General features: G+C 44.3%; 1 protein-coding gene across 2 annotated transcripts in view; it reads right to left on the bottom strand.

Moving 5' to 3' along the window:
- Positions 1–15,129, bottom strand: part of slco1c1 (solute carrier organic anion transporter family, member 1C1) — a 37,866-nt gene extending 22,737 nt beyond the window's left edge. The window contains exons 1-4 of one of the 2 annotated variants that reach the window (XM_061828409.1): positions 15,114–15,129; positions 14,845–14,981; positions 6,660–6,831; positions 2,281–2,422 (exon numbers count right to left, since the gene is read on the bottom strand). In XM_061828409.1, coding sequence (XP_061684393.1) covers positions 2,281–2,422; positions 6,660–6,755 — 238 coding nt within the window. In that variant the 5' untranslated portion in view covers positions 6,756–6,831; positions 14,845–14,981; positions 15,114–15,129. Of the gene's footprint in view, positions 1–2,280; positions 2,423–2,484; positions 2,795–6,659; positions 6,832–14,844; positions 14,982–15,113 lie in introns of those variants that run through there. The other variant, XM_061828410.1, reaches the window with a different exon arrangement.
- Between the last annotated feature and the right edge of the window lie 1,051 nt (positions 15,130–16,180).

Raw genomic sequence — 16,180 nt, 5'->3', positions numbered from 1 at the left:
TGGACGGAGAACTTTTCTTGCCAGAATCCGTCCTTTGCTTCACGTTTGCGCCCAAAGTTTGTCTTCCAGTTTCTGTGCTCCAGTCCTCATCAGTCTCGCTTTGAGCCAACTTTATTGGCCAACTGGCTCCCTGCCCGGTCTTTCTTTCTTCCACATATTCTACTTCAGTTTTTATTTGGCTCTTCCTTTGTTCCTTTTGTTATAACTTGTCCTTTGGATTAACAGCAGTGGCCGGTATTGATATGTTGTGAAGAATCACTGGGTGCAAGGCGTACATCGACTTCACAATTTTTTTTTTTTTTTTTTTGTGCTGCGGTCTTGGTTCTTATCCACCTTGAGTGTAATGAGGGTTAATCTTACTTAGTCTGCAAGGTCAGCCAAAAAAATTAAAAAAAAAAACACATGCCCCTGCACCTAAATCCAAGTTTCCATTGCTGCTGTTGTCTGGACCCTAACGGACGGACGCTCATCGGAGTTCTTGTCCTCTCAGACTTGGCTTTAAGCCCAAAACCAACTTTCTATTCAAAGGTCAAGTGTCATGCCTAGAAACATTCTAAAATAGTTATTGTAATGAAAAATACATATAACATTATTCACTTCAATGTCCGTACGAAAAAAGAAATATGAGCGGAGAGCGCGTCAACCATGCGCAAAGTTGCGGAAGTCTCATCGGACATTCAAGTGGTAGCAATATTGCCTGCTGCATACTCTGTGCATTACGTCACACTGCGACATTCGCCATTTAAAACGTGCTGTGCCACGGAAGGTGACCGAGGCAATTTTGCCCTATAATTTCGAGGCATATTTAGATGATATGCGGATCACTTCTAAGTAACAAAAGACTCCCAGACAGTACGTATGAGCCAACTCGGCCGAAGCCATCCGCCGCGGACACAATCGAGTGAAGTGGCCAGGGCAATTTTATCCTATCGTTTCGTTTCAAACCATATTTAGATGATATGCGGATCACTTCTGACAACAGACTCCCAGACAGTATGGATGAGTCAGTCCGGCCGAAGCCGTGCCCCTCGTCCGAAGCCGTGCTCGGTGCCGACGGGTACATCAACACATTTAGCACCCCTGACTTACGTGCGCGGATCTTTTGTTACATCCTGAGAGGATTACGTCCCCCCCACCAAACTATTATTTTTTTTAGTAGCTATCTACACAAGCTCTCGTCCTTTGCACCCGCGCAATCCATTTTTCACGACAAACTTTACTTTTTTTAAAAGTACAAAGAATGAATCCATCCTCCCGAGTGTTCCAGTAATGTCCAGCAGTAAAACGAGCCGGCATTTTGGCTAACACGAAGGAACAAATAGCTACCTTCCCGCAGGTAAAACTACGAGCCCGCTTGAGTGCGGTACTGCCCAGACACTCCCAGACACTATGTATGAGCCAGACCAGCCGATCGACACATTTAGCACCGCTGACTGACGTACGCAGATCTTTTGTTACATAATGAGAGGATTACGTCCCCCACCCCCACAAACTATTATTTTTTTTTAGTAGCTGTATACACACCTACCTGTCATTTGGAACCCACGAAGCTCTCGTCCTTTGCACCCGTGCAATCCATTTTTCACGACGAACCGGGTCTTTTTGAAAAGTATGAAGAGTAAATCCATTCTAGCGAGTGTTCAAATATTCAGGAATACAACGAGCCGGCATTTTGGCGAACCCGAAGGAACAAAGAGCTACCTTCCCGCAGGTAAAACTACGAGCCCGCTTGAGTGCGGTACTGCCCTGTACGTCACTTCCTGCTTCTTCTTGAAAACAAATCCTTCAAGAGGATTTTCATGGCGGGAGTTACAAAAAGCCACATACGTCAAAATCATGTTGTGTGGTGTAAAAACGGATGGGTCCATACCGGCTGCCGTTTTTTCATCAATAACAAACTAAAAATTATGCATTTCATGACAGTGGAACTTTAGGTTCACTTGCATTGACGGCTTGAGAAGTCAAAAATGTTCATGTTAACTGGGGTGGAGGAAGGGATGGGGGGGGCAGTGTTGAGTACAACAAGGCCTATATGGGACACAAATGAAAAGATCTGCCTTTGTCCTCGCTCAACATCGTGAGTCACATTTTCGCAAATACAAACACACACAAATCCTCTTTCTCTGTACCTTGAATAACTTTGGGAGCTGTTCATTTCTCCAAAGTGAGGGGTGAGTGGATGACGTATTAGTGACAAGGATGCTGTAGACAACAGCGCCCCCCCCCCAAAAAAAAAAAAAAAACAAACAAACAAATGTGATGACAAGCAGACTTACGCACCGATCTCAAAGCTTCCGTCGATGATGCCTATTAGGTAACTGGGAATGTCAAAGCGCCTCTCCAGCTGAGTTATGGTGCTCTTCATGTAGCTTCCTGACAGAGCCTTCGCAAAATAGGCAAAGGACAAAGCCACCAGAAACAACTGCAAGGAAAATTAAGACAAATTAGATACAGTACGAGTTGACGGTGTTGGAATTTACCTACATTAAATGATACAAAATGATCCAGTAATTGTGTTGAGATGAGAGTAAAATATCATGACAAAAAGGTAGCATGCCGTTGGCTTTTAATCTCAGCCACGTGGCGCCCCCCCATGTCAAATCGTCAAATATTTTCTGTAGTCCTCGTGCCATCAAAGGCATCGCATGAGATAACATATCTCAAGCATGTTTACTCCAGCGCTTGTGTTTCTCTCGTCGCTCGAACATTCTGTTGTGGTTTTTGGTACAGTATTCAGTTGTTTTTGTCTTATCTACGGTATTCAAAATGGAGGTGAAAACAGGAAGCGCGCCAATCAAGAAGTTTCATAAAAGTGACTTGCCACTGCGACTTTCCACCAGTATGCCATTATCGCCCCTCCCAAGATCCAGCGAGTTAAGTTTGGACAAACTTTAAAACCTTTCAAACATTTTCAAACTTTTTTTTTATATTTATTTACAGTAATCTTGTACTATAGCAAAAAGTCATTCAGCACTATATTGGGTAATTAGGCCATGAAAAAAAAAATGCTTTATCGGATGACACCTTCCTCCTTTTAGTGCGTTAAATCAATGTTCCGCTGTAGCTTTATTTAGGACTGTGATGAAATTCTATAACACTTTAGATTATATATGTGCTATTTTTTTTTTTTTTTTTTGATGAAACTAAAAATAGTTACAAGGACTGTAGATGTTTGCGTTCAAGTCCAACGATTGTCACACTGATATTATTGTTAGTGGCATAATATTGTACACATTCATATTGGGAGTTACTCCAATATCATCACTACTTCTTTATCATTTTTATTCAATTTAAATCTGTTGGGAAAGTCAAGAGATTGATGGGGTTGCTGTGGTTACAACACAGTTCAGTATGTTATTTTGGTAATTGCACATTCCCATTTTTTTAGATTACTGTGATTCCCGGTCTACGGAGTGCACCTGTTTTGTAAACCTCATCCAGTACATTTGTAAAGGAAATACCATTTGGTACACACATGGGCCGCAGCTGTGTAAACGCCGCAAGTGCCCACATCGAAACATGAGATATTTACAAAGAAAGACGGTACACGGAAAGTTTAACGCTAGCTCCGCCACGCTAACGCTACCACGCTAGTGCTAACGCTAATGCAAGCACTACGCTAACGCTAGCGCCACCACGCTAGTGCTAACGCTAGCGCCGCCACGCTAGTGCTAACGCTAGCGCCGCCGCGCTAACGCTAATGCAAGCGCCACGCTAACGCTAACACTAGCGCCGCGCTAACAGGTAAGGTTAAAAAAAAACTTACCTGTAAAAGTCACTGAGACATGCCAGTAACACGCTAGCGCAGTGCTAACTGGGCCTGACCACTAAAAGTCACTTCCTCGGCACATATATTCCACCGGTCTCACTATTACCTTTTCCGCTCGTGTGCCCCCTTACGGCTGTTAGAAAAAAAGCACAAATTACCCTCATCATGCATAAACCGCAAGGTTGAAAGCGTGTGAAAAAAGTCGCGGTTTATTGGCCGGAAATTACGCTACATTAAATATACGTTTAATTCATTCTAACCCCTGCCAACTTTGCATTATCATTATCTCCGAGCAAATTGTAAATACTGCGCTCTCAAACTATCTGCCCTGGGCGTGCCAGTTCGAAACGTTAGCACAAATACTGTAAGTTGTTAGTCTGTGTTTAATGTTCACAGTTAGCACATTTTTAGATTTGAGACCAATTAAGCTGTTGGATAAAGCCGTTGAGACGCATTTAATCAGCCCTCAATTGTAGCCTTAATTAGCAGACATGTGAAAACCGGTTCTTAAGTTATCGTGCACACATACACAAAGAGTGATGATAATCCCCTTAACTTTCATGCAGGGTAAACAAAGTGCGTTGGAAAATGTACAAAAGCTTTGCTCCAATCTGAGGATTCTGTCAAGTTCTGTCCCACAATGAGCTTGTTTGTTCCCGAAAGAATGCGTACACCTTCTTCCAGATTAAAACAAAAAAACAAAATCTGATGTTCTATACTCGTTTGATCAAATTCCATTCAAATCTTCAAAACATATGTTCCACGATTTATCTTTGAAGTTTATCATTATTATTGGAGCTACATTTTGCGAGCAGGGATGTTGTAACCCAATCTCTATTCTTATCGGTACAATAGAAAAACAGGCAGGTAACAAAAAGGGTTCACAAGGTTGCGCTACGTCCCACCCAGGAAACAGAACAATAATGAGAAGAAATAAAGTCGGTCCAGAGACGCAGTCCATATTGTGAGAAGCTGCTTGAACGCCATTGTCTCACATCACTTTCATCAGGGGAAGAAGCACCACCAGGATTTGATCTCTTTTCAAGCTGCACTCGACTTTGAAGGAAGACTTTTTTTGCTTATTTTTTAAAGGATGTCTGACGTAAAAGAAAGGCAACCGTGAGGCAGAAAATCCCGAGGTGGTCTCATCAAAACTGCCTCATTTTTCAGCGCTTTCTTACGGGGGACCGTGGACAAAAAGTTACAAGGCAGATGGATCTTGAACCGGGTCAAAAGATCTTGCCGAGCCTCACGCTGGAACGGTTAGCTTGACACAAGACGATCTCGCTTTGGTGAGTTCTGGCTCTGAAGAAGCTTGGAGAACTTTCGTGATGAATACCCAAACGGCCATTTAATGTGCTTCCAATTAGCGGAGTAAAGACCACATTCTTGAAATGCAAGCAAAGGAAGACCCTCGATTAGTTTTGTTTTGGTTTGGTTATTTTGCCAACACCTGTTTTGGCCAAAGCATTTGACCTTAATTTACTGCCTGTGTGGAATTCTGTGTTCTCCCCGTGTCTGTGTTGGTTTTCTCCGGGCACTCCGGCTTCCTCCCACATCCCGAAAACATGCAACATTAATTGGACACTCTAAATTGCCCGTAGGTGTAATTGTGAATGCGGCTGTTTGTCTCCATGTGCCCTGCGATTGGCTGGCCACCAGTTCATTGTGTACCCAGCCTCCTGCCCGTTGACAGTTGGGATAGGCTCCAGCACTCCCCGAACCCTCATGAGGATAAGCAGCAAAAGAAAATGGATGGATGGATGGATGGATGGAAGGATGAATTTGCCACTAGGTCTGATTTTGATTGCCGCTGTTTGTCATCATGTGGCCTGCGATTGCCTGGCAACCATTACAGGGTGTAACCCACCTCCTGCCCCTTGACATTTGGGATAGGCTCCAGCACTCCCCGTGACCCTTGTGAGGATAAGCGGCAAAAGAAAATTGATGGATGGATGAAATTGCCCCTAGGTGTGACTGTGAGGGCTGCTGTTTTGTCTCCATTGTGTCCTGCGATTGGCTGGCAACCAGTTCCGTGTGTACCGCGCCTCTTGCCTGTTGACAGTTGGTATAGGCTCCAGCACTCCCCACAACCCTTGTGAGGATAAGTGGCAAAAGAAACTGGATGAAATTGCCCCTAGGTGTGACTGTGAGTATTGCTGTTTGTCTCCATGTGCCCTGCGATTGGCTGGCAACCAGTTCAGGGTGTATTTTGCCTCCTGCCTGTTGACAGTTGGGATAGGCTCCAGCACTACCCGAAGCTTCGTGAGGATAAGCGGCAGAAGAAAATAGATGGATGGATGAAATTTCCCCTAGGTGTGACTGTGAGGGCTGCTGTTTCTCTCCATGTGTCCTGCGATTGGCTGGCAACCAGTTCCACGTGTACCCCGCCTCCTGCCCGTTGACAGTTGGTATAGGCTCCAGCACTCCCCACGACCCTTGTGAGGAGAAGCGGCAAAAGAAAATGGATGGATGGATGGATGGATGGAAGGATGAAATTGCCCCTCGGTCTGATTTTGAGTGCCGCTGTTTGTCTCCATGTGGCCTGCGATTGGCTGGCAACCATTACAGAGTGTACCCCGCCTCCTGCCCGTTGACAGTTGGGATAGGCTCGAGCTCTCCCCACAACCCTTGTGAGGATGAGCGGTAAAAGAAAATGCATGGATGGATTATCCCAAGAAAGATTATACAAACTCAAGGGAAGTTTTGCGCAGTGAAAGTGGTGAAAAATATTCAACAGCGGCCTCCATTTTGTACAGGAATTTATGCTTTAAGAGTGATATTAGCGAGTCAGATGCACCCATAAACAATGACAGAGCAATAAATTGAAATCTACTTCCCCAGCAACATTTTCCTTCTGCAAAAAAAAAAAAAAAAAAAAAACACTTGCCTTGAGACTGGAATAGGACGAGGCACGTGTTTTTCCGGACGCATCGTCACCGCGTCGATTCTTCTGCATGTCGCCGCGCTGGGCTCCCACCTCCATGCTCCCGAAAGGTCACTGTGTCTGCTTTGCTGTAGTCTACGCGAAGTGCAAATTCTTGGCACTGATGCATGCAAGCCTGTAAATGGATAATTCAACCATGTGACCCACTTCTTATTCTCAGCACAAACAGAAACATCTTACAACAGGCGGAGGGGAGTCCACATGAGCGAGCACTTTGGTTCCATGAGGGGGGGACCTTCCACAGAACATGAGACAATGTGTTGTTTGTAAACAGAGCTATTTAAAAAAAATATATATATATATATTTGCAGTACTAAAATGCTCAATCTATTGAGACAACAATCCGTCTCGGATGCAATACATGCAGAATTGTGCTAAAAAAAAAAAAAAAAATCTAAAATTAATGTGCAAAGGTCCAAGTATCAAAGCAACCCTGAAAACCTCTTTGAAATGTTTTGTCTTGCTTCATGAGCCTCGCCATGCCTTTTCAGCCCCGCTCGGTACGTTTTATCCTAGAGAGGAGTCATGTGAAGATTTGAATGTGATGCCTCAGGGCGGGCGGGGGGAAATTAGTGACGGCACTCCAGCAAAGCTAGCTCAGAGAATACAGCAGCAGTTATAACTGTCAACATGGAAAATTTTGCTTTCCTGCAGTACGCGATGTTACGATGGAAGCTTTTGGGGAGTTTGGGCGAATCACGGGAGTTTAATCAACATTTGATGAGAAGCGAGTACGTCAAAACGACAGAGCGCAACCAGATCAGTGGCAAGATAAAAGAAAAAAAATGTATACGGCAATGGACCTTTCCGACCCGTCAATCACTCGTACAATAATTACCAATCAGATAACCGCATTGTCTGACCCCCTGGCTTGACACGACCCTCTCGCATGCAATCCTGGTTGTCAGTGGCGTGCGCTTGGAAAAGTTAATGTTACAAAGGAAATGGTCCTCAGATGCGTTTGGGGAACGTGCAATTCTGATGAAAGATATCCGGCTCGGTTACGAGGGGCCCGCTTGATTCATTTACCAAAGCCTAAAACACAGTTGACGAAGTGCCTAGAAAATCGAACGTAACTCACTTCTAAAGGCTACAATGATATTACTCGTGATCTTTCCAAGTAAAAAATACTCACCCTGCTTTGCATGCGCTGTACGATTCCTCTATTTTATCCCGTCGGATTTCAATATGAAGTTTGCGAGGCGTCAAACCTTTTTTGCATCGATCGCCGATGTTTCGCCGTAACTCTGACATTGCGTCCTGCTGCGTCCAAAATATTAATTCCGTGTACATATCATTGCGTGAAATAGTTGAGACATCTCTGTCGAATTCTCTTGGACAAGTCTGACGCATTTGCAAAAAACATACCACAATATTATCTGGAATACGCGATAGAGTATCCAGTTCAAACCTGTTATGTTCAGTCGCCATTTTGGAAGCTTGTGGGATATGGTGACTGTAGCAAAGGGGGAGGAGCTTAAGATCCATTATGTTCATCTCTTCTTTAAGGTTCTCTGAAAGGCACGTTACAACCCTATACGTTGTATGCATGAGTAGTTATTGTGTTTTTTTTTTTTTTAAATGATGTTCGCATCTAGTATATTCAAATGCTATTGTTGAGCAAAACATGTTATTCATTCTGTCACCCTTGTGAGGAAAAGCGGCTTGAAAAATGCATCATGTTCTTTATTGTTCCTAACGTCTGTAAACACGGATCAGGATTGAGGAATGGCAGAAGAATGCAAAACCCAGCGGAACAACGTTTAAGGACCAAATTAATAATCCAATTGCCGTATTTTCCGCACCGCAATATAAGGCGCACGTTCAATGACTGGCATCTTTCAAAACCTTTCTCATATATAAGTTGCACCGCATTATAAGGCGCATAGAATAGATGCCACAGTCGAGGTTGGGGTTAATTTATGCATCCATTTTGTAGGCTGCGCTAAAGGCTCAATATTGATCCATATATGAGGCGCACCTGTTTATAAGGCTCTTAGGTGCGATTTATAGTGCGGAAAATACAGTAGTTATAGGTCAATATGAAGTGATTTGGCATGTGCGATACATACAATAATTATAGAAGAATTAGCACCTGACCAATGAATCGGTATATCCATTATCTGAGCCCCTTATCCTCATGAGGGTCGTGGGAGTGCTGGAGCCAATCCCAGCTGTAATCGGGCAGGGGGCGGGGTACACCCTGAACTGGATGCCAGCCAATCGCAGGGCACATAGCGACACACAACAGTTGCACAGTCACACCTACGGGCAATTTAGAATCAGCAATGAATGCATGTTTTGGGGAACATGCACACTCCATGCAGGCGGGGCCGGGTTTGAACCCGGTCCTCCGAACTGTGAGGCAGAAGCGTGGGATCCACTCTCGCTAAGAGGTGGTGTCGATATCTGCCCTGCGACTGACCCGTTCACGGTGTCGTCCGCCTTTCGCCCGAAGCTAGCGGGGATAGGCTCCTGCTCTCCTGTGACCCTTGTGAGGATAAGCTGCTGAGAAAATGGATGGATGAATTAAATACACATTAGCACATTACAACACAAGACAATATGATGACATTCTTGCATGTCCATTTTATTGTACACTACACAGTACACTACCCGCAGATGCTGAAATGTACACGATGATGCCAACTACACGGACCCGCGACGTCACGTCATTCAACCCTTTCGGGGAGCAGGTGTGGGCCGAGCGTTGCTTCCCGACAGGTAAATTTTGAAGTTTATAACTTCCTTTGTGAAAACTGCAATCTGTAATGGCCCCGTCACACCACGGCGTTCTGGTCAGCGTTCTGTAGCGTTTGAGGAAACGTTGGTAGTCGCCCACGGTTGCCGGGATAGCTCCAGAAGAGCGTTGTTTGAACTCTAGTGAACGTCAATGATCGCTGAGAATCGGCGAAGAACCGGAAAAAAAGCTATGAACATGCACAAAAGTTCTCACCGAGACTAGCGTTCATCAACGTTTAATTTTAAACGCTGCAGGACGGTCGAGAACGTTCGTGGAACGTTTTACTGAGGTTCGCCGAGCGTTGCACGCGTTTAGCTATCGTTAGTCAGTCGTTACTGTCGCGTTACTTGGTTGTTACTTCATCGTTTGCTTTGCTGTCTTTTCTTTCGTTATTCACCCACTGGTCACACGCTCAACACGCTCCTCCTACGTTGACAAATCGCTCGTCGCGCCCCAATGACGCGTTTGCACACGCTAATGGTTTTTAGGGGTATCTTATTTGGTCGCTGTTACACGCTTCTCGTGCGTTAGACACACGTTAAGTCATGCGTTAGACACGCGTTAATCACACGCCAGATGTGTCATCCGCGTTTGAGAACGCTGGAAAATAGAACGATTGAAATCTTCAGAGAACGATGACCAGAACGTCATGGTGTGACGGGGCCATAATGAAGCCGGCCATGTTTTTATTTTTTTTGCTGTGTCACCGTGGCGTTTTTAAGCTTCCGCTGTGGTTTCTTGGTATTATAATTGAAGTTCATTGAGAATGGATCAGTTGTACAGAAACAGAATTTCTAGAGGTGAGGGTGAAACGAAGCACCAGGGGCGTCCGGTACCGGGACACACAGATAAATTTGAATTTATTTAGATTTTAGTTTTCGCAGCGTGGGAGACTGGGCAAGAATACTGCACCCAACCGCCTCCCTCAATGATTAGCTTCATGAAATCAAAAGTACCGTGAGAACGTGTAAACCCACCAGAAGGGTGTCTCAACTAGCCTACGATCATGTCACCATAGACACCTGAAAAATGTAACGTTTTTCCTCCCATGAGAAACAGTTTCTAAGGGAATTCAGTGTCTTTACTGGTCTGAGCTCCTCTTTAACGCATGTATCAGAGAATCCTTACATAACCTAGTTTTGGACAGTACTGTTTCATTGTCCTCTCACATCTTAGGGAGACGGTTCCATCTCTATCTTAAATACCCCCCTTACGGCAAACCTCATCCATATTCCAATCATCTGTCTATGGTCAACATAAAGCAAGTCAATCAGTGTATAGTAGTGCGATATACAGATACGCTGGAATGTACATGAATCAGTATATGTACAGGTTTTCCATCAGTATCCAAAGACAGTCCCCAAATTGCAACAAGTGTTTTCCTCCAGACCAGCTGTACACATGGCGGGTGGGGGGGTCGGCTGCACTCCCTGCTGAATCTGTGGCATTCTATTAAAGGGCATCACTCCTATAGCTCATCCTGCACTCAAAATACTGTGGAAGATATGACATACCTTGCCATGTGGTACGTCTAATTAACTGAATTCATTCATTGAAAATCTGGGATGAGAATCAGCGCTTCCAAATCCGAGACTATGATCCTCAGTCGGAAAATGGGTGACGTGCCCTCTACAGGTCGGGGATGAGATCCTTCCCCAATTGGAGGAGTTCAAGTATCTCGGGGTCTTGTTCACGAGTGAGGGAAGAATGGAGCGGGAGATCGACAGACGCATCGGTGCGGCGTCTGCAGTGATGCGGACTTTGTATTGGTCCGTTGTGGTTAAAGAGGAAGCTAAATCGAAAGGTGAAGCTCTCAATTTACCAGTCGATCTACGTTCTACCCTCACCTATGGGGATGAGCTGTGGGCCGTTACCGAACGAACAAGATCCCGGATACGAGCGGACGAAATGAGTTTCCTCCATAGGGTGTCTGGGTTCTCCCTTAGAGAATGGGTGAGAAGCTCGGTCATCCGGGAGGAGCTCAGTGTCGAGCCCCTGCTCCTCCGCATTGAGAGGAGCCAGATGAGGTGGCTGGGGCATCTGATTCCGATGCTTCCCGAACGCCTCTCTGGTGAGGTGTTCCGGGCATGTCCCACCGGAAAGAGACCCCGAGGACGACCAAGGACACGCTGGAGAGACTATGTCTCTCGGCTGGCTTGGGAACGCCTCGGGATCCCTCCGGAAGAGCTGGAAGAAGTGGCTGAGAAAGGGGAAGCCTGGGTATCCCTGCTGAAGCTACTTCCCCCGTGAGGCGACCCGGAAAAGCGGTAGATAATGGTTGGATGCAGTAGAAAAATTCCTTGTGTGTTTTTACACACCACATGCAGACTGGAATTTGTCTCTGTGCCCACAATATAGAGACAGTCTGTTAGTGGGTCACTGAATACTTATTTTTTTTTTTTTTTAACTTTCAGTGACATTTTGCCAAAAGTAGACAAGACTGCACAAAAATGGTATGGTCCAAGTTCACTGCTACAAGAAAAGTGAAAATCCTCATTTACATGAAGAATCAAACGAATATCGTTATCTTCCCTTAGATGAGTACAAGTCCTATGTACTTAAAATGCTAGGAAATTATAGCTATGATAAAGAGTTCTGATTTGAAAAAGCATTTTGTGACAAAGCAGAGGAATTTTTTAAGAGAAATTCTGTCAAAACGCAGAGGTTACCACAAAAAAATAAAATATAACTGCAGTACATTTGAATTATCAAATCAACCTCCAAGCGGGATTCTTATCACATCGAGGAAATTGCGACAAAAAGCAACAGATTGGTTACTTGGTGTGGATTTTGGGTAAGTACCCAAAAAAAAAAAAAAATAAATAAATAAAAATAAAAAATTCTCAGATGCGGAAACAACAAAAATTGGCGGTGATCTGTCTCGGCAGATGTGATGGAATAAAACGTGTATTTTCCTAATTGTGGATGAGTCCAGAGACCTCAAATAATGCTCAATTTACAGTTGACAGTTTGTGAATTATTACGGGGTTTACTTGGGCCCTTCAAAGTCGAAATTACGTCTCATTTTAGTGAATATTTGCTGTTGTTGTTTGAAATAAAAAGGACATTTTGTTTTGTACATTACAACATGATCGCATGTGGTCTGACCGATCTGCAAGAATGGACCTTTGATTCATCAAAACATTATTTGTGGACCTTGAGGATTTCAATTTTTGTACTCCAGGTCTAGACAGTCACAAGCTCCTGTTTAAATGTATCCATCTGTCCATTTTGTGGGCTGCTTATCCTCACGAGGGTTGCAGGTTGTGCTGGAGCGGTTGCCAGCCAATCGGAGGAAACGTGGAGACAGACAACAGCCGCATTCACCATCACACCTAGGGGCAGTTTAGAGTGTCCAATCAATGTTGCATGTTTTTGGGATGTGCGAGGAAACCGGAGTGCCGGGGCCACGATTTGAACCCGAGTCCCTAGAACTATGGTGGCAACGCTCTAACCAGTTGCGCCACCGTGCCAACTTGTTTACAGCGTAAAAATGAAATCAACCGAGTCACCCTTCCTAACAGGTCTTTGTGAGGAATTGTAGCGCTCGCCGCTGGGTCAGCAGCCTTGGCTTCTTGCCCGCTACTTAGCGCACTTGAGTCTTAACCCTTGGCACGGTGGAGGCGAGAATTCAAACCCGAGGGATGAAGTGCTGCCCTACAGGAGTGATACGGTCAAAATCGCTGTTGTCTAAAAGACAGTTGCGATATCGGGCCTAGTGCCGATCGAAATTTTATGCCACCAAAAGTCTTTGCCTGTCACTGATGGCGTAGTGGTACACACGCCTGCCATTGGTGCGGGCAGCGTGGGATCGATTCCCGCTCGGTGATGTCGTCGATATCTGCCCAGTGACTGTCTGGCGACCAGTTCAGGGCGTAGTCCATCTTTAGCCCGAAGCTAGCTAGGATAGGCTCCCGTTTTCCCGCAACCCTCGTGAGGATAAGCGGCTTGGTTAATGACACGACAAGTCAATCTCTGCCCAGTGAACCCTGGTTGGACCTGCCCCCAAACCCCGCCCATCTCACAAAACTGTATTCATTAGCACAAATGGTTGAGACAGAACCATCCCCTCAAAAAAAAAAAAAAAAAAAACATATTTTAAAATGTGGGTGCATAAAGTGTGACGTAAGTCTTGATCCTCGGAGTGTTTTGATGAAAGCACGTCAGCGAACGATTTACATTGTGGAAAATTAAGGCGTGATAGGTCTTTCTCCTTTCTAATTAAGAAATCTAAATATGGACTAGGAAAGTCCAAATATGAACAAAGCATAGCTCCTTTGCCGCAGGGTCATATTAATATGACTGTCACCAATTGGTCAAGAGCGAAATAACATCTCAGAACCTTTCACTGGCTTAAGTGTTCGCGAGCTGCTCTGCATTACACTGTACGGAACTCATTGGACCAGATCAAATGCGTCCACGCTTGTGACGTTCATATTAATAATGAGGGTTTTATGTACGATAACTCCCGCTTTCTTCTCACTCAGATCTTTTGTAATGTAATCATTTTTATTCTGACAACAGAACTGTCCCTGTGAATGGCGTGCCCACCAGCCATGCAAAAAATAAAATGAAATGAAATAACCACTTTGATTTTCTACTTGACTCCAAATTCCTAAGAATTATGACATTTCCAAAAACACACACACACGTGTTTATACATTTCCTCCCTCGTAATCTTGACTGCGGTCTATGATATAATACAGCGATTATACAGTCACCCGTGTGACATCATGAGGGCGCATCCAGGGGTGCGGCAGGGAATCGTCCAATTTGTCTGAAAACCATTATTGATCAAAATATATATACATATCTTGGTTCATCTGTTTATATCAGAATAAAATTGAATATTGAAAGGCAAATAAACGCTCCGCCATTAGATGGAAATAAGTACTCGGAATAAAACTGGAGCCACCTGTTGCAACTCATGCAACAATTTGTCATATTTGTGTTGGACAAAAACGACCAGATTTCAAACTACGTCGCTGTGTGTGCAAATTCAGACGACATCTTTATTAATGCATTATTACTACTTTTTGTGACATTCTCGTTTGTTCAATTTGATGTCTAATTAGGCTCCTCAGAGGTTGGCATTGGGAGACATCGCAATGATGTGAACCAGCGTAGCATAATAATACTGCTTATCTTATGATATTAATAGATGCCATGTTCATTTGTTTTGTTTTTACTGAGCTGGACAGACGTGAGATAAAACATAAATAAACGAATCCGAAGGTAGCACGTGACGCCAGCGATGACGTGTTCACTGTCGGCGGTCGTCGTAATTTATTTCGGAACTCGTGCGGCGTCTGCATTTCAAATGAGACTTGCCCGTGCTCAAATTCGGTGTCAAGCGGAGTCCGCGCGCGAGTGCGAGTCGCTCACCTCCGGTGACAGGAGCGCGTTTCGAGTCGAGGCGGAGATTCCGAGATGAGGGGAGCGCAGGTAGGGCTCAAAGTTCTCACGAGGATGGCGGAGAATGGGAGGAGGCGTCTGCTCTTAACGGCGCTCGGACCAGCCTCCTACGCGAGAGAAAAAAAAAAAAAAAAAAAAAAAGAAAAAAGGAACAACAGAAAAACAGAAAAAGACCATCAAAAAAAAAGAAAAGAAAAGAAAAAGAAGAGAGGGACCGAGTCGAGCCAGCCTCCGCTTACATTGTTCATTTGGTTTGTTCTCCGCATTACGGCAACGCGCGCAGAGGGCACATTTCAAAATAAAAGCCGAACGAGAGTATCTTCCGGATGTTGACGGTTGCGCGATAACAATTGCATTATGTGTAATATGACTTCGTTTTCAAAAGCAATAATAGCTTTAAAAAAAAAAAAAAAAAAAAAAGGCTTTATGGCGCAGCTGGAGAGCGTTGGAAAACACGCTTCTGAGGTCCGGGGTTCAATTCCCTGACCCTGCCTGTGTGGAGTTTGCGCACTCTCCCCGTGCACTGATCAAATAGGTCGGGGAAAAGGTCAATAAACGTCCAAAATATTGATAACTGTTTTCTATATTCCTGTGTTTCAAATTTGTTTTGTAATCTATTTTTTTATTTACATTCTTTATGTCTAGTTATATTGCAAAATGATGTCAAATCCACAAACGTTGCACTTCGAGTGACGTGCAATTCAAAACAGTTTGATTCATATTTGCACGACTATCACAAGTGTAGTGCCCCCCCCCCTTAGCTTTTCTTTTGAAATATGCACATGCACATATCTGTCATTTTGCACTGTTGTCGTTGTGCTTCATGTCTCACGTTGTATTCTATTTTTTTTTTACATTCTTTATTTTCTAGTTATGTTACAAAATGACGTCAAATCCACTAATCTTGTACTTTGAGTGACGTGCAATTCAAAACGGTTTGATTCATATTTGCGCGGCTATGACAGGTGTAGTTTTTTTCCCCCCCTTAGCTTTCCTTTTGAAATATGTACACGCACATATCTGTCATTTCGCACTGTTGTAGTTGTGCTTCATGTCTCACGACCCGTCTTTGAAGTGAGGAAGTGAGGAAAGGTTTGTATGAGGTTAGCGCCCCGCTCTTGAAACGTTTACCTCATTTTACATTGGGTGAAACCCCCCCGGAGCGTTACGGTTATTGTTCATATAACACCGGCGGACTCGGGAGATGATGAATGTTAAAACACAGCGGTTGACCTCCTTTGTTCACAGCTGGCACAGTGTGTGCCAATAATAGACAAAAATCTTGTGCGATTTTCTGTTGCCATGG

The sequence above is a fragment of the Syngnathoides biaculeatus genome, chromosome 8 (genome assembly GCF_019802595.1).
Source record: "Syngnathoides biaculeatus isolate LvHL_M chromosome 8, ASM1980259v1, whole genome shotgun sequence".
Lineage (NCBI taxonomy): Eukaryota > Metazoa > Chordata > Actinopteri > Syngnathiformes > Syngnathidae > Syngnathoides > Syngnathoides biaculeatus.
The sequence above is the reverse complement of the archived record's forward strand: the minus strand, read 5'-3'. Positions and strand labels throughout refer to the sequence as shown.